The sequence below is a fragment of the Mercenaria mercenaria genome, chromosome 1 (genome assembly GCF_021730395.1).
Source record: "Mercenaria mercenaria strain notata chromosome 1, MADL_Memer_1, whole genome shotgun sequence".
Lineage (NCBI taxonomy): Eukaryota > Metazoa > Mollusca > Bivalvia > Venerida > Veneridae > Mercenaria > Mercenaria mercenaria.
The window spans coordinates 108132031-108155188 of NC_069361.1; the positions used below are offsets into that span (position 1 = coordinate 108132031).

The window sequence follows — 23158 nt, forward strand, 5'->3', positions numbered from 1 at the left end:
TCATGATTCTTTTGCTAATGCAACAAAGCAAAAATATGATTTCTTATATGTTGACAAACCAAGAAAGTTTTTAAGAAAAAACTTTACGGGAATTATATAATAATTATATAATGGGAGTTTTTAATGATGTAAAAAAAATAAGTGAACCAGATAGTATAAGTAAAGTTAAATTTGATATTGATTTAAGTGATTATGTTAATAAAAAACAATTCAAAAAACTTAAAAAGGACATGGACTCATATCTTCATAAAAATAAGGAACTTGATAACACAATGAACAGAACATTAGATATGGGAGGTAATGAAATAAACAACCTAGGGAATCCGGATAAACCCAATGATGCAGTTTCAAAACGGTTTGTGTTTAAAAAAAATTCAAAGTGTAATAGAAGAGAATTCTGCCAAACGACGCAACTTTGAAACTTAAACAAAAGTATGTTTAGCCTCAGTACTTACACATATGATTAAAATTACTAATAAAATCCTTTCATCATGAAAGCACATTAGCGGAAACACTTACAGCCTACTACTTTTTGTTCGTTTTTGTGTAACACTTAAGAATCACTATGCTTGACATATCTGTGTACTTGTGTAACAGGGTCAGTTTTCTATTAAAACTTAAGATTTCATAAGGGAGACAACTCCGTCAACCTTGTCCACCTTGTATCTCTACCCTATCAAGAGTTATCTGTTTTACCGCGGTTTGGTGGTTTTCAATTGACCTGTGACCTTTTTGAAAATACTGGTCAGTCAGCCATTTTAGTCTTTGTTGGAAAGATGTGTTTTTACCAGTGGTCAGAAAATGTATTTCCAGTGGTTTGTATTTGTCCTGTTGTTGCTTATTGATTGATTTATTGTACAGGGAATTAAGTCTTTGTATTGGGTTCACTTTGAGTTTAGTAACTTTGGAATTGTGAATTTCATGATTTATAAAGAAGTGAGTTTCAGAGTGACACTTGTATTTCTGCAATCACATTTCTGTCTTTTATTCACTTCTAACATTTAACTTTGCAGTATCAAGTAACAGTCACTGGTGAGAATGAAGCCTGTTTGAGAATTGTACAGTTACAGAGCATTCATCCCTTAGATGGTAAGTTACAAGATGTGTTATGTGTAACTCTATGTGTAACTAGATGTATAACTAAATGTGTTGTATATGTATCTATATGTGTTTATAAGTATTGTTTACGTTATAGGACAAATAGGTTATTTGGCCACTAGACGCGTTTGTTGATATGTTCTAAATGCGAATGTACGGTACTTACGAGAATATATGTATTATGTATTGTGTATTGCTTTTAATATGATTGACCATGTATTGAATATCTTTTAACCTTTGCTTTCAGAATGTGTTGCTGTACTACTTAAGTAAACGGTTGAATAAATTGGATATAGCAGAGTTTGACCTAGTCGTATACATTTTATCATATTAGATCTATTAGTAGATCTACCATCCAGTTACACAAGTCGACTCTTAATCGAACTCATAGACCCTAAGGGGTTCGGACTATTATTATTATTAATATAGCGCCGATACCACCCCCGTAACATCTGGCGCCCAACATGATTTCTTGTGAACAACCGTTAGTGTTTCAATCAGAAGATCAGAGACTAGTGTATTTCAAACGTTCAAATCAGGACATCAGGGACTAGTGACTAGTACTTTATTTCAATCGTGTGATATCACATGTCACAGTGAATTTAATTTATACATGTGGATTATACAATCAGAACATTCATTCGCCGGATTACAAATCGTTAGGATTCAATACAGTGAATCCATGTGTTAATACGTATAAACTGGAATTGATACTAGTGGAATCAACCCACATAAAGGCTGGATATCTTAATTCAGACGTCAACGGAGTACGTACACGGGAACACTGAGGACAGCAAATTTTCGGGAGGAGGCAAGAAGACAGTACATAGACTTATAAGTTTTATCATAAAATTACAGAAGATAAGACAGTGCATAAACTTCCAAGTGGCACTTTCGACAGTGCATAAACTTTCAAGTGACTTTTATAGTTAGAAGACAGTGCATGGACTTATATGTTACACTTTTATAGTAAAACGCTAGAAGATAAAGACTTATTTGAATTAGTGAAAAGTGCTAACTTACAAATTGACACAGTGTTTGACACAATTACAAATAACACTATCAGTGCTAGTGGCCTGTCAGGTTCTATGTTGTTACAGTACAGTATAAATACAGTCAACAGAATGTGAGTACAAAAATTTTGATAAATATTCATAAATTGTAGTTATCACTTGTATACTGAGATATTATTAAATAGTTTAGATACAGTAAGCATACATTCTGAAATCTTGAATGTTTTGAAATAGCTGCAGTTTGTGATATTTATAGATTTAGTGTGATATTGTAAGAATGTAAGAGAAAATCACATTTTTACATGATAACTCATTGGTGACGGTATTCTCTTCACTCTTTTCTATAATAACTGACTAGTATACTTTCTACATCATTAAGCAGTATAACTTTTAACTTGACAAGGTAAAAAGTGTTATTTTGAAACTCATTTCAAACACATTTTCGGAAAACCAGATAATCAAAGTGACCTACTTTCGGTTTTGTGTAGTATCATATTTACAACAGTGTTTTGATCTTGGAGTGAACCGGTGCATATTTTCTTGAAAAGAATCGGTTAATTTGTTTACTGGTAGATTTGCCATTAGATTGAGACTGTGTATTTTGGTATTATTTGCATTCAAGCCATTTATTTGATATTGATTAACTCTTGGTTTGTTTACATCGGTGTTTTGGGATTCCCCCGGTTTCATTGGCTCGCTCTGCAGTTAGAGTGACGTATACAACCACGTGACTAGCACCTGACTAGAGTTCCGTCCTTTCATTGGTTGATATCTATATACGGGTGACGTAGACAACCACATGACCGTCACATGACAGAAAAACACGTAACTATTTATAGCAGATCGAATAGCGGTCTGTATTACTTAGAGTACATGTATAGTAAATAAACTAGGACATATACAGAGAGTATAAACATGCTGTAGTAGAGTTTTTTGAATAATAAAGATTTGATACAGGTATCTCAATACTGCATAGAAATGCAGTAAACAATAGATGTAAAGTACAGAATTAGATCTAGATATATTTAATTCTGACAGATAGAAAATTATTTTCATTATAAATCTGTCAAAATATTTTTTTGTCCACTAAATTTATTTCCAAGACTGGAAATAATTAAAGAGTTGTTCAAACAGTTCAGACCAGTGTTATAGTTGAAGTTACTTGTTTCTGGAACAGATCAAGTCACTTACAATTCATAATAGTGTAATAGTTCATGTTATTTCAAATTGTTACTTGAATAAGTTTAAGGCAATTTACAACTTTGGTAGTTCAGACTTGCATATTAGTTCAAGTTACTTGTAACTGAAAAGGGTTCAAGTCACTTGTACGTTAAATAGTTCATATCAGTTTTATAGTTCAAGTTATTTGTAACTGAAAGGATACAATTCACTTGTAACTTAAATAGTTTATGTGAGATAAATAGTTCAAGTTACTTGTAACTTAAATAGTTCAAGTCACTTGTAACATAGATAGTTCAAGTCACTTGTAACTTGAATAGTTCAAGTTAGACAAATAGTTCAGTTTACTAGAACTGAAATAGTTCCAGTCAATTGAAATTTAAATTAGTTCTTGAGATAAAGGAAGTTTAAGTCAATTTTTGACTTAAATAATTAAAGGCAGGGTAACAGTTGAAGTTACTCGTGAGTCACTTAGAAATAATAACCATATATTACTTGTCGCGACGCAGAGCTCTGAATAACCGCGTTATATTTTCGCGACATTTTGAAATATTTTCGGTTCTGAAAAAGCAGAATACTTTGAATAGAAATAATCTTATTGATGAAATTATAAAAAGTACAGCTTAGTGGTTGTAAGATTGTGATACAGTTGGAGATCTGGTGAATGAAGTGAATAGAATATTTCAGTCCACTTAGTTTGAGAGTGTAAAAATACTTAACAGTTTTGAGTGATTGTGCTATTGAATATATAGCTACAGAGATATTGTAGAAACAGTGAACCATACTATTCACTATAGTCAACCGGAAACAGAAATTGTACGTTTCACACTGCTTAATTGAATATTGAAGTGAAGTTACACTGTATAACTGAAGTTAGACTTCCCGCATTGAATAGTGAGATTGAAAGGAATCTGCATTGGTGCACTCCACACTATTCCACCAGAGATAGACTTTGTGTGTTGAAAATTGTTGTCAACTGGTACATAATTTAGTGCGATATACATTGAACAATGTGAAGTTGAATTAACACATTAGTAGAACTTGTTTAAGTCATTTGCTATAAACTTAACTGAAGGTTAAGTACATCAGGGATAATTGACTTGTGTTTTAAGAAATAAACTTAGCTTAGTGAAGCTGGTGACTAACTTCATTATTGTGAGCTTGAAATTGAATGGTTAGTGTAACCTGAATGAAATGATATAGTGATGTAGTGCATTTGAGTAATTACAAATAGTGAAAGTTAAAGGGACATTATTGAAAGTGCATAAAGTGTAATTGAAGTTAAAGGGACACTTTAACTAAATCACAGTTAAAAGGACACTGCAAATAAATGAAAGTTAAAGGTACACTGTGTATAAATTGAAGTTAAAGGGACACTTTAACTAAATTATAGTTAAAGGGACACTGTGAAAACTTGAAAGTGAAACAAGAGTGAATGGAAATTAAAATAACACTGTGAAGGAATAAAAGTGAAAGAGACACTGAATAATTGAAAGTTAAAGGGACACTGTGATAAGTGCAACTTAAATGAATAAAAGTTAAAGGGACACTGTGAAAAGTTCAACTTGAATCAATTAAAGTTAAAGGGACACTGTGAATAGTACAACTTTAATGAAGAAAAGTTAAAGGGACACTGTTGTGCATTTTAAGTAAAACATAGATACATAGACACTTGAAATAGTGCTACATTAGTGTTGAAGTGAAATAAAAAGTGGTGATATTGTGTTGAAGGGAACTTTGCGTAATTGAAATAAAAAGATGGACGGAGAGGAAGATAAACTAAGTGAAGCAACGGGAGGACCAAAGCATGTGACAGAAAAGGAAGCAGGAGGACCGAAGCTTATGACAGAGGAGGAGGATCAGTTGCTGCAAGCACTAAATATATTAGGAGTTGAAAACTCGGACGCATTAGAGAAATTTATCAAAGCCCAGGCTAAGGCATTAGGAGTTTCGAAAGCAAAACCACCTAGTGAAACAAAGCCCCCAGCATTCAGCTTAAAGCCACATTTAGGGGAAACAAGTACTGCACCTCATCCGCCTTCAGCCAGTAGTAGTGATACCCCAAAATATGGAGGATCATATCACTTCCCAAAACTCCCTAGTTTCTATGGAGAAGAAGATAAAGGGGAAGTTAGTTGGGCTACATTTAAATTTGAAGTTGAGGCACTGATAGTAGAGAAAGTGTTTAGCGAAGAACAGATATTACAAGGAATCAGGAGAGCTTTAAAGGGGAATGCCAGTGATGTTGTCCGGAGATTAGGAACAGGAGTGACTGTCAGACAAATAATTGACAAATTAGAAAGCACATTTGGCAATATAGAGACAAAAGAAAGCATACTTTGTAAATTCTTCTCATGTAAACAGAAACCAAACGAATCCATCACAACATACACTTCTAGATTAGAAGAACTATTTTCACAGGCTGTATAACTGAAAGGTTTTAGCAGCACAGATGATGAACAACTAAAGAGAGTTTTGTTTGAAGGACTTAGACCAGAAATAAAACATCAGGCAGCTTATAAGAATGATATGATCTCAGATTATGACCGCTTCAAGATTTAATTGAGAAAGATAGAGGCCGAAATAAAAGAGTCTGATAAAGAAACAAAGAAGTGCAGTGCAGCAGTGAACATAGACAAGAAAGAGAATAATGATATGGCAGAGGTCAAAGAGCTCCTGAAGAAACTAAATGATAGAATAGACCACTTAGAGAAAGACAAAGAACACAAAAAGAGGTATGACAGCTATTACCCACCACCATGGAGTCATGGGTGTGGATATAACAGGGCACAAGGAAGGAGTCGAGGTAGAGGCGACAACAGAGGAAGAGGTCGAGGTAGCTATAGACCTAGAAGACCATTAGGATCAACAACAATGACCATTGAATGCTACAATTGCCACCAGAAAGGCCATATAGCAAGAAACTGTCCAAAAAACGCATAAGTGCTCCTGTTGTGGGATCGGACAAGGGCACCATCAAAGATCCCAAACTTGTAGGTGACACAAATGAAACAGAAATTTCCTTGAACGATATAGATGTTACAGCATTGATTGATACTGGCAGTTGTGTGAGTGTTATATCCAAATCACTTTATGAAGACAAATTTTCAGACATTGAAGTAGAACCACTGAAAGATTTTATTGATATTGAATGTGCTGATGGACAGAAGCTTCCATATGAAGGTTATATTGAACTTTAAATTAACAGTGCAGAGAGTCTTCCAGATTCCAACAAACATTCATGCTTATTTTTAATCAGTGCAGACACCAGTTATTCTGCAAGAACACCAGTAATACTTGGTACCAACGCATTAAATCAGCTTATCTCAGACTACAAAGACAAATTTGGGGTTCAATTTTTACAAAAGGCCCAGAGACATGGTATGAAAACACCTTGGTATTTGGCATTCAGATGTATAGTGACTAGGGAAAGGGACTTAAGAAAAATAAACAGAAGATTGCCATTGTCAGAAGTGCTGTACCTGAAAGAATAATACTGAAACCAAATGAAACAATAAATGTCAACGCATATACAGATAAAGAGATGGAATACCACGACACATCAGCCATTATACATGAGTCTGAAGAATCTAACCTGCCTTCATACATTGATATAGCACCTGCGGTAGTGAACTACAAATACAGAAAGAACCCTGGTATCACAGTAAACCTTTCAAACTTAACCACCAACACAGTTATAATTCCACCAAAGTCGATACTTTGTGAACTTCAACCAGTTACAATAGATCATGATAGTATGAGAAAGGTACAAGAAGAAATAGACAAAGAAGATGTACTCAATAAGATACACATTGATACAAGTGATGCCCTTAACCAACAACAAAAACTTGAAATTAAGGAACTACTAGAGAAACACAGAAGTATATTCTCAGTTAGTGATGCTGATATTGGGCAGTGCGACAAGATAAAGCACAGAATTGACCTTCTTCCTGGATATGAAGCACCATTCAAACAAAGACACCGTAGAATTCCACCAGCGATGATAGAAGAAGTGCGACAACATCTGGACAAACTTCTTACAGCAGGGATTATAAGAAAGTCCAAATCACCATGGGCAAGCAATGTAGTTCTGGTACGGAAAAAGAACAAGAAGCTTCGCATGTGCGTCGATTATCGTTTACTTAATGATAGGAGCATTAAAGATGCATACGCACTCCCCCGCATCGAAGAAGTGTTTGATATTTTAAAAGGAAGTAAATACTTTACCACCATAGACATGAAAGCTGGTTACCATCAGGTCGAAATAGAAGAAAGTCATAAAGAAAGAACAGCATTTACGGTGGGGCCTCTCGGTTTTTTTGAATACCTTAAGATGCCATTTGGACTAAGCAACTCGCCAGCAACTTGCCAGAGACTGATGGAGGAATGCCTAGGGGACTACAATATGACCATCTGTGTAATATACCTTGACGACCTTATAGTATTTGCCGAAACATTCGAAGAGCATGTTAGAAGACTAGATCTTATATTAACACGACTTGAAGACTGCAAACTGAAAGTATCACCAGAGAAATGTTTCTTCATTCAGAAAAGAGTAAACTTCCTTGGGCATGTTGTCTCTGAAGACGGAATTGAAACCGAAAGCAAGATTACCAGACCTTTGGCCGACCTATTACCACCGACATCAACCAAGAAAGGCTCAAAGAAGAATACCAGAGAATGGACATGGACAGAAAATGAACAACACATATTCGAAAACCTCAAGAAAACACTTTCAGAACCTCCCATATTAGCCTACCTAGATTTTACAAAGCCATTTGAACTCCACACTGACGCTTCGACCAAGGGCTTAGGAGCAGTTCTCTATCAGAAAGATGGCAAGAACAACCGTGTAGTAGCTTACGCAAGCAGATCGCTAACGAAATCGGAGAAAAACTACAGCGCTTACAAATTAGAATTCTCGGCATTAAAATGGGCCAATACAGAGAAGTTTTCCGATTATCTTCAAATGAACCACTTCACAGTCCTCACTGACAATAATCCGTTGACCTACATTCTTACTTCTGCCAAGCTGGACGCCACAGGTCAACGATGGGCATCAGCACTAGGCCAATATGACTTCGACATATTTTATCGAGCCGGAATCAAGAATAAAGATGCAGATGATTTAAGTAGATACCCGTTCGACAAAGAATCAGTTGAAAACAAACAAGAAGACACCGAGAATACAAAGATAGAGAATTATACAGTTAGAGCCATATGTAGCACCATAACCATTCCAGCTTACATAGAAACAGTACCGTGTGAAAATATTGACATCATAGAAGCTACAGAAGACCCAAGTCAAGTCATTTCCCAAGTTGAGTTCAGGGAAATAAGAAGAAGCCAAAGAGAAGATACAGTGATAGATAGATGGAGACGTGCTGTTCTCGACGACAAGATACCAACAAAGAAACTTACAAAAGAAGACATAGTTATGAGGAGATACTTCAAGAATTTTGTCATGAAGAGGGGCATATTATATCGCAAAGTAGAGGATAGCGAAAACACTAGAGAACAACTAGTAATTCCTGAAAAATACAGAAGAGATATACTAAAAGGCCTTCATACAGATGTTGGACATCCTGGTCGAGAAAGAACCTTACGGCTACTAAGAGAAAGATATTTTTGGCCAGGAATGTATACAGATGTGGAAACATACATAGACAAGTGTGGAAGATGCATGAGAAGGAAGAGCAACGTTAACAGTAGAGCGCCTCTGGTAAACGTAACAACGACATATCATCTAGAGTTGGTCTGCATGGACTTTTTGACATTAGAAGAATCTAAAGGTGGAATTTCAAACATACTCGTAATAACAGACCATTTCACAAAGTACGCACTAGCAATTCCAACCAGAAACCAAACTGCAAAGACAACAGCAGAAACACTTTACAACAATTTCATCATACACTATGGGATACCTACTAGGCTGCATTCAGACCAAGGGGCCAAGTTCGAATCAGAAATAATCAAAGAACTTTGCCAACTCTTAAACACGAAAAAGAGCCATACAACAATATACCATCCGATGGGAAATTCGGCACCAGAGCGCTTCAATAGAAGTCTACTAAACATGTTAGGCACACTAGAAACCTCACAGAAACATGATTGAAAGAGATATGTACCTTCCCTAGTGTATGCTTACAATTGCACTCAATGAGTCAACAGATGTTGCACCATTCGAACTTATGTTCGGCCGGAAGGCAAAGTTACCAATTGATGCAATGTTTGAACAGGCAACTGAAGATAGCAACACCAAAAAGAGCACCCAGGAATATCTACAAGACTTGAAAGATCGCATGAAGAAGACAAGATGTATAGTAAAAGAACACAACGACAAAGCAAGAGCAAAACAAAAGAAATATTACGATATCAAAGCTAAAGCAGCAAAAGTGAATGTTGGCGATCAAGTTCTGGTGAAAATCATGAAATTTGAGGGCAAACATAAGATCTCAGACAAATTCGAAGAAGAAATATACGAAGTAATACAGCAACCTAGAGCAGACATTCCCGTCTTCAAGTTAAGGTCATTAAAGACAAAGAGAGAGAAAACTTTGCATAGAAATCACCTTCACCCTGTTAAACACAGAGTAGTAGAAGATGAACTCGAGGATGAGTTGGAAAAGATTTCTAGGACAGAAGATACGAAAGAGGATGCATCCATTGAGAGAAGTGAAGATAACAGAATTCATACCGACGTCGGAGAAGATTCAGAGGATGACTCAGATGAGGAAGAATTATTTGTAGCAAGTACAAATAAAATTGGGGACGCCCATATTCCTTCTGAATCAGGATCTTCAGATAAGGCAGAAGAAATATTAGAAGATAGTGTAACAGAAGACGGAGATGCAAATGTTATTCTGGATGAATTACCAGATACAGAAGGAGCAGCAGATGAGAGTCACTCGGACGATCATGAAAAGGTTATTGCCGAAGGAGCAATTGATGGAGATGTAACAGAAATAGAAACAGCAGAGATAACAGACGACAGGAATGATGAGCCTATAGATAAAGAAGAAGAATCAACAGATGAGAAACTTGATAAAGCCCAACTCGTAGAAGATACCGAAGTTAGACCAGATCCACAGCCACCCCCTAAACCAGCCCCCAGACGCTCAGGTAGAGACAAGAAACTACCAGCACATCTTGAAGATTACCAGATGTACTCCATGATACCAAGACCCTATGATTCCAAAATTCAAGCCAGAAATGTCCTTATGGAATCAGGTATATTGAATCAGGTAGATACAGAAGTGGCACATCGACTTTTACAAGCTGTAATGAAATGATAAACATTACTGTTATGAAATGACAAACATTGAATTAAGAGATGTGATATTTTAAATAAAACTGTATTTTATGAAATTTTAAAACAAAAATGATGTTGCTTTTATCTAAATGCGAGGTCGCATTTCAAACAAGGGGAGTAGAGATTATAGAAAAGCATGTTTTACAGTAAGTGTAATTTAACATGTAAGTAGTGTATTTCTCATACAAGCTATGAGTCAGTAATTAAAGTATAGGTGTAAGTAAGAGTATTTCTCATACAAACTATGAGTTAGAAACTAGTGTGGTGTAGTTATATACTTATAGACTTAGGTATGGACAGACCTGAGACTTGTAAGACAAATGACGAGACGTCATTTATCAGGACAGGGAAGTATGTAACAGGGTCAGTTTTCTATTAAAACTTAAGATTTCATAAGGGAGACAACTCCATCAACCTTGTCCACCTTGTATCTCTACCCTATCAAGAGTTATCTGTTTTACCGCGGTTTGGTGGTTTTCAATTGACCTGTGACCTTCTTGAAAATACTGGTCAGTCAGCCATTTTAGTCTTTGTTGGAAAGATGTGTTTTACCAGTGGTCAGAAAATGTATTTCCAGTGGTTTGTTTTTATCCTGTTGTTGCTTATTGATTGATTTATTGTACAGGGAATTAAGTCTTTGTATTGGGTTCACTTTGAGTTTAGTAACTTTGGAATTGTGAATTTCATGATTTATAAAGAAGTGAGTTTCAGAGTGACACTTGTATTTCTGCAATCACATTTCTGTCTTTTATTCACTGCTAACATTTAACTTTGCAGTATCAAGTAACAGTCATTGGTGAGAATGAAGCTTGTTTCAGAATTGTACAGTTACAAAGCATTCATCCCTTAGATGGTAAGTTACAAGATGTGTTATGTGTAACTCTATGTGTAACTAGATGTATAACTAAATGTGTTGTATATGTAACTATATGTGTTTATAAGTATTGTTTACGTTATAGGACAAAATAGGTTATTTGGCCACTAGACGCGTTTGTTGATATGTTCTAAATGCGAATGTAAGGTACTTACGAGAATATATGTATTATGTATTGTGTATTGCTTTTAATATGATTGACCATGTATTGAATATATTTTAACCTTTGCTTTCAGAATGTGTTGCTGTACTACTTAAGTAAACGGTTGAATAAATTGGATATAGAAGAGTTTGACCTAGTCGTATACATATTATCATATTAGATCTATTAGTAGATCTACCATCCAGTTACACAAGTCGACTCTTAATCGAACTCATAGACCCTTAGGGGTTCGGACTATTATTATTATTAATATAGCGCCGATACCACCCCCGTACCACTTGTAACCCCGGACATGGTAATCGAAGTAAACGCTTGTCGGGGTTTACTCAGTCAGACAAGTGAGTCATGATTAGTGAAATGGGGGAATATATTACACCAATCATCTATGAAGGGTGATCTGAAGGTTGATGAAGAAAAGTATTTGAGACAATGGTTGGAAAATAGTCACTGCCATGCATGTTATCTCGTACTTTCCATTCAGTACAAAGAAAAATGTTTTGGTGACAAATCGAAAAATCGACCGAAGACTATTTACTTTTGCAGGAAGAAGACTGATATATTTTTTATTTCTTCACTTAAATTAAGAAGGGAGTTTCTTTCAATAAATGTTTCAATAATTTGATCTCTAGTATTGCTGGCAGAAAAGCCTCAAAATTCATGATGACCATTAAAATCGCCCACGAGAAAATATGGCTGCGGTAGTTTTATTAGGTAGTCAAGATATTCAAGATGTAGCTATCCGACTGACTGTATTTAAAACAATTTGTCTGTGTGGACATGCATTACTGTTTTTGAATTAATATGTTTCATGTGCCTCTGTCTGTATTATTTCAAATTTGGTAACGAATATAACAATCACACAATCGACAAGTAACTCCCGATGGAAAAAAATAACCCCGATGGAAATGGGAAAGTTGGATTTTTTCGTTTATTTCTAATAGTAAGAAGCCAGTCTTTGCAAAACAACTTCACAATTTTATTAAGGAATGCACATGGCTTTCAGTTACACCTTTCGGTTCTGAAAATGAAAAAAAATGCAAAAGTGAACCAAAATCCAAAGTAATACGCAAATGTCTTTGTTTATGAACAATCTGTGAAAACTTTAACCGTTTGGTTTAATAGATGTATCTTTTCAAAGTATTTGTGTGAAATGTCCGGATTCTATGTGCTTTCTGAAAAAAAGTATTTGCTGTTAAACTGTAATTGGTGAGAGCTATGACTATCTAAAACGGCCAGTAGTAAAGATGGGGGTTAAATGGCTATCGAGCTTTCGGATAGCCGGTTAACCAGTGCGATAATATTACTGTACTTGATACGCAAAAAAACTTGCTTAAGGCATTTTATCACAGATTTCCATTTAATGAAAACTTTTCCAATAAATGAATTATTTGTTGTATAATGAAACATGTTTTTTACGTGTTAGTCTTTTGTCCGTTCATCATTCTAGCATCCACGATTTAAAAGAAAACGTAACCAAACTGTGGCACAAAGTATCTCGGCCAAGTTCAAGATAACCTCAGAAGTTTGAAACATTTCTAAAAAAAACAGGAGGATGAATTTGAAACCTGTAGCCTCAAGTTATTGAAAAGGTAAGTTGATTGAATTAATCTATTTCGCTTGAAGTACGTAATGACACATATATAATTTAACAGCAATACCAAGAGACCACAAAATAGCATATAATACATTTACTTCATAGGGTAAATGTCACCGCAGTTGTTAAACAACGCAAGGTTTTCCTCTTTTTTGTTTTGTTTTTTGTTTTCCCTCAAGATTTCATTTTTAGTTTGACTGGTTTATAATAAATATCAGTTACGTTAAATCCAGAGTGAAAATGAATTAAGTATGCACGTATGAAGATTGTTGTAGACTTTGATACATTATGTAAATTATGCGTCTGATGAAAATATGATAATCTTGACTTGAACTTTACATATTTGATATATGTCTGTATGTACAGTTTAGGTAATTAACTTGGTCACCCAGTTTGAAGTGTAACTATTATTATATACAGAATAAAGAGTTGTAGGAAGGACAGGGTGCTCGAATACTCGAAAATGTTCGTTTCTTTGCATATGAAATTAAATACTATTTGGTGGAAAATAGAAGTTATAGGACGTGTGTCTCTTTCAATGTATAATGGCCTGGATAGATAGCCGACAAACTGGGTATGCGATATATCGAGCATATAAAAAGTTTGATTATTTTTATCAGCCGAAATCATCCGGACCTGTATAAAGCAGACGACTTGTGCGGCACAGTGCTCAAATAAACTGCCTGTCGCGTTTCTGTATACATTTTAAAGAAGTAAAATCATTGTATTTATTGCTTCGGTGTCTCGGCATGGCACTAGATGATTCCAGACACAGTCTACTGCCGTCTAACAATAAAAAGGTAAGAAACAAGTAAATATTTATTTCAGTTAAATATTTGTATTTTTTTTTCAATATCATGACTAAAAAGATCTCTCTTTCTCTAAGATAACTTTAAATTATGTATTAAATAATGTGATTTTGTAAGAAGGAAAAGAAATTAGAAAGGGTATTTTTTCAACTTTACTAAAATGATTGTAAAAAAATGAAACACGTGAACAATAACTTTAATATGAACGGTGTGCATTTACATGACTTTTATCTGTAACACTACGAGTCTACACAATAATCTAAATACATATATTTCCTTTACATGTGTAATGAAAACAATGAAATATACAACAATTGTATTCAGTTTACAGCCATTTTTTTTAAATATATGCAGTGAAATGATACATAGTATAATGGCGTTTGTAATAAAACTAAAAATACACTAAAAGTGCCAATAGTTTAAAAGTAAACTGTTATACCTTAAGCTCACCTGAAATTTGCAAACTGTGAGGTATTAGTAAACAATGATCATCGCCGGTACTGTATGGCGGTGTTAAACAATTAAAAAGAATATGAGAAAAGCATGAATATACATGTATAGACAAACAGACATACAGGTGATAGGTATGAATTGTAACACAAGAACACAATTGCAATTAACCTCTTAAAGCAAATGCTTGATAAATATACTCAGCTAACTTATTAACAATTCCACTGTGACAATTACTTAACAAAGTTTTAAACTTATTCAACTTAGGCCAATGGCAATAATAGTTTGGTAGACAGGTATTTCGTAAATCTCTATAAAATGGACACACTAACAAAAAGTGATATTCATTCTCAATTGTATTCATGTTACACCTTGTACATAATCTAAGATTTCGGACTATATTTCTATGTCTTCCTTCTTCTATAAGTAAATTGTGAGCTGAACATCTGAATCTAGACAATGCATTTCTGTAATTATGGTTCTTAACACATGACAAATACTTTTCTACTTGGAAGTCGGTTTTAAACATACAATATGTTGCAAATCTAGGTAAGTTTCTAAGATCTGAAAACCACTGCTGTAAGAACTGGTCATATAAACATCTTATAACATTTTGTATTTGCGCATTTGACACTGATATATTATTCCATAAATATGAAAATCCTGTGTCATCTAGTAGCTTTTTAACATCTTTAGACTACTGTATAATTACCATTTTCATCACGTAAATTGAATGATTTATACATAATAGAATCTGTATTTTTTCTGACTTTAAAGACGTACGCTAGAATTCCCTGTATATGAGATGGGCGAAAATTTTCCCAATAACAGAATTTCTTTAAACTTTGGATATTGAAGGACAATCATCTATCTATATTAACACTTATTCCCCAATTATTACAGCATGCATTTAAGATTTAAGTTATTTAAGGCGCGTTGAATGCCTTCTTTAGAATACGACATTAAAACAGTGTCATCAGCAAACAGTAGTAAAAACAATCTAAGTTCATCAATACAAACAAGGTCTATATCATTATCATATATATATTGAGACATATCATTTATAAAGAACAGGAAAAGCAGAGGTGACAAAGGCTCGCCTTGCTTAACTCCCTTGGTACAATTAAACTTTTCAGTATAATCACCATTTACTCTTACACAAGATTTTACCTGTTCATATATTTTCTGTAACATTTTAACTAGCCATGTTGAGGCTCCACATTGTAATAATTTAAACCATATGCCATTTCTATACACTACATCGAAAGCTTTCGGAAATCTACAAATGCACAGTAAAGTTTTTTTCTTTTCATGAGAGATAACTCTATCAATTAAAGACGTTAGAACAAAAATACAATCAACAGTGCTTTTATTTATTGAAAATCTGACAACAATTCATTTGCTTCCGCCCATATTCAAAGTAGAAAATATTTTAGAAAAATACTGGTAAGCGTAATGCCCCTGTAATTATTAACATCATTTGGATTTCCCTTTTTGGGAACAAGAGCAATAACGCCTTTTGTCCAACTGTCTGGGTAAATACAATGTACATACATATGGTTAAAAAGTTTACATAAAAATGGTGCAAATATATCTTTGCATTCAATAAACATCCCAGGAATTAAACTGTCTGCACCTCCGCTTTTACCACAATTTAGCTCTGACATAGCTTTAATTACTTCATCTACAGTGAATAATCTGTCATGTTGTTCAATATCAATTACATCACCATTGTTAAACAATTCATTCTCAACATCTTCATTGCTAAAATGTTCATCAGCAGAGTAGATATGTTTAAAAATGATTAAAGAATTCTTCTGAACTAATATTGTTACTCTGTACTTTGCTAGCTTTAAGTTTACGTACCTATCTCCAAAATTGTTGAGGTTGGGACGTAGTCAGATTGTGCAAATTACTTCTTTGATTGGCCTTATAACTAGCACGGGCTTTGCGCTTGGAAGAACGGTAAATGCGACGTTTTTCAAGTAAAACATTTCTATTATGATCACATTAATTTTTCCGATAAGCTGCCTTGGCTGAACGAAATTCACGTCTAGCCGTTACGCATTCTTGCGTAAATCACTTAACTCTTAAACTTTCTTACATTTTTAGATTTGTTTACCTACCAAAAGCACTGTAGGCATTTTATATAAAATGTCAGCAAACTGGTCTATACCTGTATTAACATCAATGCATGTTGATAAAATGTCATTTACAATAGATTCTAAATTACCAAAATCTAAGTGAATCAATGTTTTGTATTCAGGACTTTTTCATTATTCCAGAATATTTTATCAATAAATTTATCATCTACATGTAACTGTGGTACAGATTTCTTGACACACAAACCAATTAGTATAGGTACATGATGTGAGCATGTATACAAATCATGAACAACGAAGTCCGTAATGTATTGAAAGAAATCATGAGACATAAGTACATAATCAATCAAACTACAACCGTTAGAAGAAGACATAAATGTGTAACTACCGACCCCGGCGTCATCACCAATACGCCCGTTAATAATTTTCAAATCGGTGCATAAACATATATCTAAAAGTTTAGTACCAGAGTTATTAACAGCTTTATCCATCGTAAATCGGGTAGGGGCCTCCGTGGCCGAGTGGTTAGAGTCGTTGACTTCAAACCATTTGCCCCTCATCGATGTGGGTTCGAAACCTCATTTGGGGCGTAGAATTCTTCACGTGAGGAAGCCATCCAGTTGGCTTACGGAAGGTCGGTGGTTCTACCCAGGTGCCCGCTCGTGATGAAATAGTGCACGGAGGGGCACCTGGGGTCTTCCTCCACCATTAAAGCTGGAAAGTCGCCATATGACCTAAAATTGTGTCGGTGCGACGTTAAACCCAACAAAATAAATAAATAAATAAAGTAAATCGGGTAGGAATGTTATAACATACATTATCACAATCATCTTTTTCTAATGAAGGAATGTATTTGTTAAAATCATGTGTATTTTGTAACGTGTCCGACCGTTCGCCACATCTAGCATTTAGATCTCCAATAACTGGAATAAGTCTACTGAATCTGTGTGCCCTGATGATACGAATTTTAGATGCTGGGTTTGTAATGTGCAATATCTTCTCGCAGAAAGTAAACACCTTATTAGCACAATTTTCTATGAAAGGACTGGCACTATTAGTTCCTCTGGTGTCGGAAACAGGGACATCGTGAACAATCTCGTGTACAGGTTGTACGTCATCCTCGGGTTTACTCGATTCTCCGGGTCCGGAATCCATTGGAGCTGACGCAGCATCGGTCGATTTCCCAACAAATGGAGATACAAGATCGAACGTGGGACCTTCAGTAATACCAAAAAAATAACAAGTTGTCCCTCATAGAACGACATTTCAAATCGATAATACTTTCTGTAAAGGATTCATTGTCTTTTTTTCAATTTAATGTTTGTACCTGACAGGGACTTTACTTCAGCCTGCAGTTTAGAAATATTTTGTTTATTTAACTCAGAGCAAGCGGTGACTTGATCGTATTGATCGCTCATGAAGTTTCGGCTGCGCTCGATTGCGTTGATCTTTTGCTCCATGTTATTCAAACGGTCCGTTATTTTTCTGACATTGTCCTGAATTGAACTCAACTGACCCAATTTACTGTCCATGCTATCTAGTCGTTGAATAATACCCTGTAACATGTCTGTATTTATATTCTTCTGGGATGACTGAGGTAAAACGGGAGAAGTCATAGGATTCATGTTCATGTAATAATTTGGTGTTGAGTACATAGATGGCATCGGAGATGACATCGGAGGCATCACGAAAGATTGACCAGCCTGACCAGTTTGACCAATATTTGTTGACTGAGATGCATTAGAATTGGTCGCCATTTTCTTTTTTGGCTCTTTGTTCTTACTCGCAGGCGATATATTTTCCTGTTTACGTTTTCTGGTCATCAGATTTAATTAAAAGACATACCGTTGACATCACAAACCATTACATATAAAATCCGTCTACAAATTAGTCCAAATTTCACATATAAAACACTACATTTTTAAAAAAAATATTTTTTTAAGTCAAGTTTGAATTTTTATGACGCCATATTCAAGCATGCGCACTACCTATCAACCCTGTTCTCATTTAAGTGGAAGCCAGAGCTATTTTTAGAAATAAATTCAAACGACTTCTTATGACCGGCATGATGAATCTTTATCAAAATTGGTCTGTAGCATCATTACTGATCTGCTCCTAAATTTTATCAAATAGAAGTGGGATAGGGGTGAGTTGGCCCCTTTTAGAGGCCGCTAGATCTAAAAAAATCCTGTAACCAATGAGAAAAATAAAACAACTTCTTATCATATCAAGAACAGTTACTTATAATGAAGTTTGTTCTAATGGTTCCGCATCTTTAGGCCTTCACAGCAAAATATATATAAAAAAAATTTTAAATAACTGTTGATAAACTGCTTTAAGAATATCCACCAAACTTAGTCAAAAGCAAATTCAGATGTTCAATGTCCTCTTTACACGACTAACGCCAATTCGGGCCATCTGTTCACAGTTAAATTAATTTTCTGTTAGCATTATTATATGAGTTTTAAAGACCTGCTCCAGTCCAACTTTTTAACCTTAAATTTTCACTGAAAAAGCATGAAAATCCTGACTATGAACTATGAAATAAAGTGTGGCGCGTGGCCGTTAACTGTTACCTATTGTAACCATGGGTTTCATACACACAATAGAATTTGAATAGCCGCGGAGTAGGCCTTTAAAACAAATGACGACGATGATAATAATAACATGATGATAATAATCAAAAGCAAACAACAAAGTGTGATAATATAACTATACAAGTATATTTCAACAAGTTTGTACACATGTTAGCGTAAATATTTATTTATGTAAAACATATCACATAATTTTATACTTTACAAGCAAACGAGGATAATAGTATACACATATTGAATGGTTTGCAGGTCTATAATCAAATTATTACCCGAAGTCCGAATGATGCGGTGTAGTAACTGTCGTTATTTGCGGTAAAAACTATAGAAATAATCTAAACAACAAAGACAAATATCAAACAGGAAATGCCACGTACCAAAAACGCAGCCTCCCCAAAACGAAGCCCACAGCACGCATACGCGCACACCACAAACACACACACATACACAAAGCCAACACACCAGGACAAAACGAACAAACAAAGGAACACAGTGGGGCACCGCCTTGGAACGGTCAGTGGCAAACACACCACTGGGGAGCTTAAACTGGTTTATGGTGCGCACCCAACCTCACTCTTACCCCCACCATGTTCCAAAGACACGGGACAGTGTAAATAAAAGTAATCCCCTCCAGGTGAATCTCTAACACACGTAATGGACACAAAAATGCATGGCATGTAAAACACAAAAATGCTCGTGTATAAATATATAAAAAACAAACATTTAGAACCAAAAGCGCATGTACTCAAATGTCTTTTCAGAAGACAGAGCAACAATAGAAACACCCTTAAGGGCCCGACGAAACAGGCCAGAAGACAGATATCAAAACAGTTCAGTCCTGGTAGGATTTAAAAACTGCTTATCATAGAGTCCTCCCCTTCTTCCGTCAGTCATTTATTAATACGTGTGATCCAGAATCACGCTGAGGTTTTAATAATTACTTGTTCCCGATAGGCAGTATGATGTGATATCATCAAAAACTAACAAAAAATTCCTTCCCCCGCCGGACTGTACAGAAGTGTTTGAATAAACAGAATAAATCTCAGCTGAATGGACACATGTGCTAAGAAACGGAGACATTTGCGCTCCAGGTACACCCATCGTTTTCATTCAATTCTGTGTACAACGGGTAGAAATTCCTTTAAATCATACTTACAAGACAGGAAATTTACACAAACGGCCATAATTATCCATCTGTTCTGCGTAAAATTCACCGCTCAAACAACGTTGGAACCACTTGATCTGATAAAGCTTTGGTAAGTGTGGACATGCCGGACTGGTAACGAAAGACGCTGAACTAATTACGTTCTTTTAAAGATCTCAGCTCTATACTTGGTTGATGATGAATGATGTTGACGACCTCTCTGACCACAAAAACATTCAATGAGTAAGATAAGGCAGCTGTTAAAGGAATTAAACTTTTCTGCGACTTTAATTATTATTATTGACTATAATCAGGGCTGTTATATTTCGATCTTCTCAGATCGTTCAGCACGACTTTTATGTCATGTTACTGGTACTGTTTAGTTTCTCAGCATGAACATTTCGGGCTGGGTGGTTCCAATACTCCCGCTTTCATAGCTTTGGGTATTGTTTAATCACCCCTTGGATATAGTGCCTGCTTTTTAATTTTGTCTTTTGGCAGTTCCTGTGATATGCAGGCTCCATAACCTCAGATCCCCTTTCTAAATTCCAGTTTGTTTAGTTCTGCTCATTGTTTTCTCGTTTAGGGCAAACCCATTATTTTAACTGGGGACCATACGCCGCTTTTCATGGAATTACACCCAAGTGTAGCATTGAAGGTTCCATGAGCACCGCCGTATGAACACATCCGCGGATGTCTCTAAATTGTTTTGTTTTTTTGTACTTTTAGCATGTGTAAATGTTGAGTTCTGCTCAACCCGGGGCTAGAGGGCGTGGACGGTAGCATGCATTTCCACTACCGTCCATGGACAGGCTCAATCAAACCGAGCCTGCAATATTTTCGTTTGTGTTGTGTTGAGCGACCTGTGGAGTTTCCACTTTTTCTATTTTAACCTTTAGCCTGATAAATTTCTAAAATGGACTGGTACATCATTCAATTTGGGCAGTACCATTTATTATCCGAAAGGGTGTTCACTGAAATTTTACTGACTGAATAGCAAACAGTGCAGACCATGATCAGGGCGTGCAGGCTGATCTTGGTCTGCATTGGTCGCAAAGGCAGAGAAACTTGCCGCCGGCAGGCTGAAGGTAAAGCTTGTCAATCAACATACAATAAAGTCTGTTAGAGGATCCTTCGGAAGCAAATTAAAAGCAGGCTCGGTTTGATTGATGGAAAGTGCGATACCCCACACGCCCCCTAGCAATGGCTTCAAACAGGTATTGAATGGACTCAAAGGTCCCAAGGGACCAGAAAATATAATAACACTGAACCCAAGTACGGGTAGACTTTTTACAGCCGCCACACATCACTTATAGATTGCTTTTCTTTCTTTAAGAAGACAAACAAATATTACTTCAGATTTGCACATTTTTGATGGCCGAGCAAGATCATTAAAAACTTTTCCACAAAGACTAACAGTCAGTTTGGTTTACTGTTCCATGCGCAAGTACATTTATCCCTTTCAAGAACTGCATTCCAGTCACTACCAAAACAGTTTTTTTATTTCTTCTTTATTGTAATATTTCAGTGGTGTTATGTTAACCAATGGATTTTCGTAAAATTTTCCTTTTGCAAAATGTCATCTGATTATCACTTAAACAATCTGAAACACCACTGTTGGTAAGAGACGAGCGGTTCTTTAAGTTTTTGAAGTTCTAGTAAACTCCGATATCAATTGAGTAAGTTACAAAAAGTTGTAGTTTTGGTATTACGTAACGCCTTGTCCGTAACGTCACATGCATGTGCTAGACGGTCATTTATAGTAGGTAAATCGGCTATCATGGTGTTAAAACAAAAAAATCGCCACGTGCGACTGACAATTCGGAGAAAACGGCTTAAATTTTATTGTTTGATAACATAGATATTTATATTTGTTATTATAATATTAATATGAAATAAAGCACTGCCTCAATTAGGAATCGATCCGACTTCAACTCATCCCATAACATTTAAAAAGAACTGTCTAATGACAGCACGGACGGACACATTTTTAATTCGATAGAAAATATCTCATTCGGTATATCGCATGTCGATTCCGATTTTCGTCGCTACATGTAGGATCGATTCCTTTTTAAGTTAAAGGTGGATTTTTGTAATAAAAACAACACTGTCCATATTGTATTGTATTACTGTTAATTTCCGCTTATTGGATAGGCGCACCCTCCGGAGAGGTATATTTATTTATATGAACTGTGCTTACTAGGTGCTTTTATTTACAAGTGCACACTACGTGTATACATACCATATATCCGTATCTGTACTGATGTGCAAGACGTTGCGGTTCCGGCAAGTTATGTGGACGCTTATTAGGCACAAGCAAAATGCGTACTCTTCCAAAAAATCCGAAGTTAGGCGCTCTATGCACGTGTCGTAAGTACACATTTTTTTAAACATTTTTTAATTCGATAGTATATATATATCTCATTCGGTATATCGCACGTTACCGTAGAGGGATCGATCCCCTCTTAATAATCAAACATTATCATCAACGAAACAATTGGTTTCATCACAATACTAACAAATTGTCTCACAACTGGAATTACTAATTCTATTTCCATCTGAAACATTTGAATTTTATTCTTGTACTAGTGTGTTTTATTGATGTTAAAACGTATAGCTTTATATTCTTGTTTCAGAACGAGGAAATCGCTGTCACAAATCGTGGTTATGTCTCGGACAAAAATGATCAGGGAGATATTGTAAGTGTACTTTAGTGTTACGTAGTTCTTTTTCCATTTTCTCGGGGTTAAGTATAAAAGTTATTACAATTAAAGAGGATATTCAGTATGTTTTTGATGTACCACGTCACTACGAACAAAATTATCCATT

At 35.4% G+C, this 23158-nt stretch overlaps 1 protein-coding gene across 4 annotated transcripts in view; it reads left to right on the forward strand.

Moving 5' to 3' along the window:
* The first annotated feature begins 640 nt into the window (after positions 1 to 640).
* The window catches only part of LOC123527150 (sodium-dependent phosphate transport protein 2B-like), a 56515-nt gene continuing 33997 nt past the window's right edge, over positions 641 to 23158 (forward strand). Inside the window, exons 1-7 of one of the 4 annotated variants that reach the window (XM_053520163.1) lie at positions 641 to 815; positions 1014 to 1089; positions 1346 to 2224; positions 11380 to 11455; positions 13087 to 13228; positions 13854 to 14032; positions 22959 to 23028. In XM_053520163.1, the coding sequence (XP_053376138.1) occupies positions 13983 to 14032; positions 22959 to 23028 (120 nt within the window). In that variant the 5' untranslated portion in view covers positions 641 to 815; positions 1014 to 1089; positions 1346 to 2224; ... (1 more) ...; positions 13087 to 13228; positions 13854 to 13982. Of the gene's footprint in view, positions 2225 to 11379; positions 11456 to 13086; positions 13229 to 13853; positions 14033 to 22958; positions 23029 to 23158 lie in introns of all 4 variants that reach the window. The other 3 variants (XM_053520167.1, XM_053520154.1, XM_053520160.1) reach the window with 3 other exon arrangements.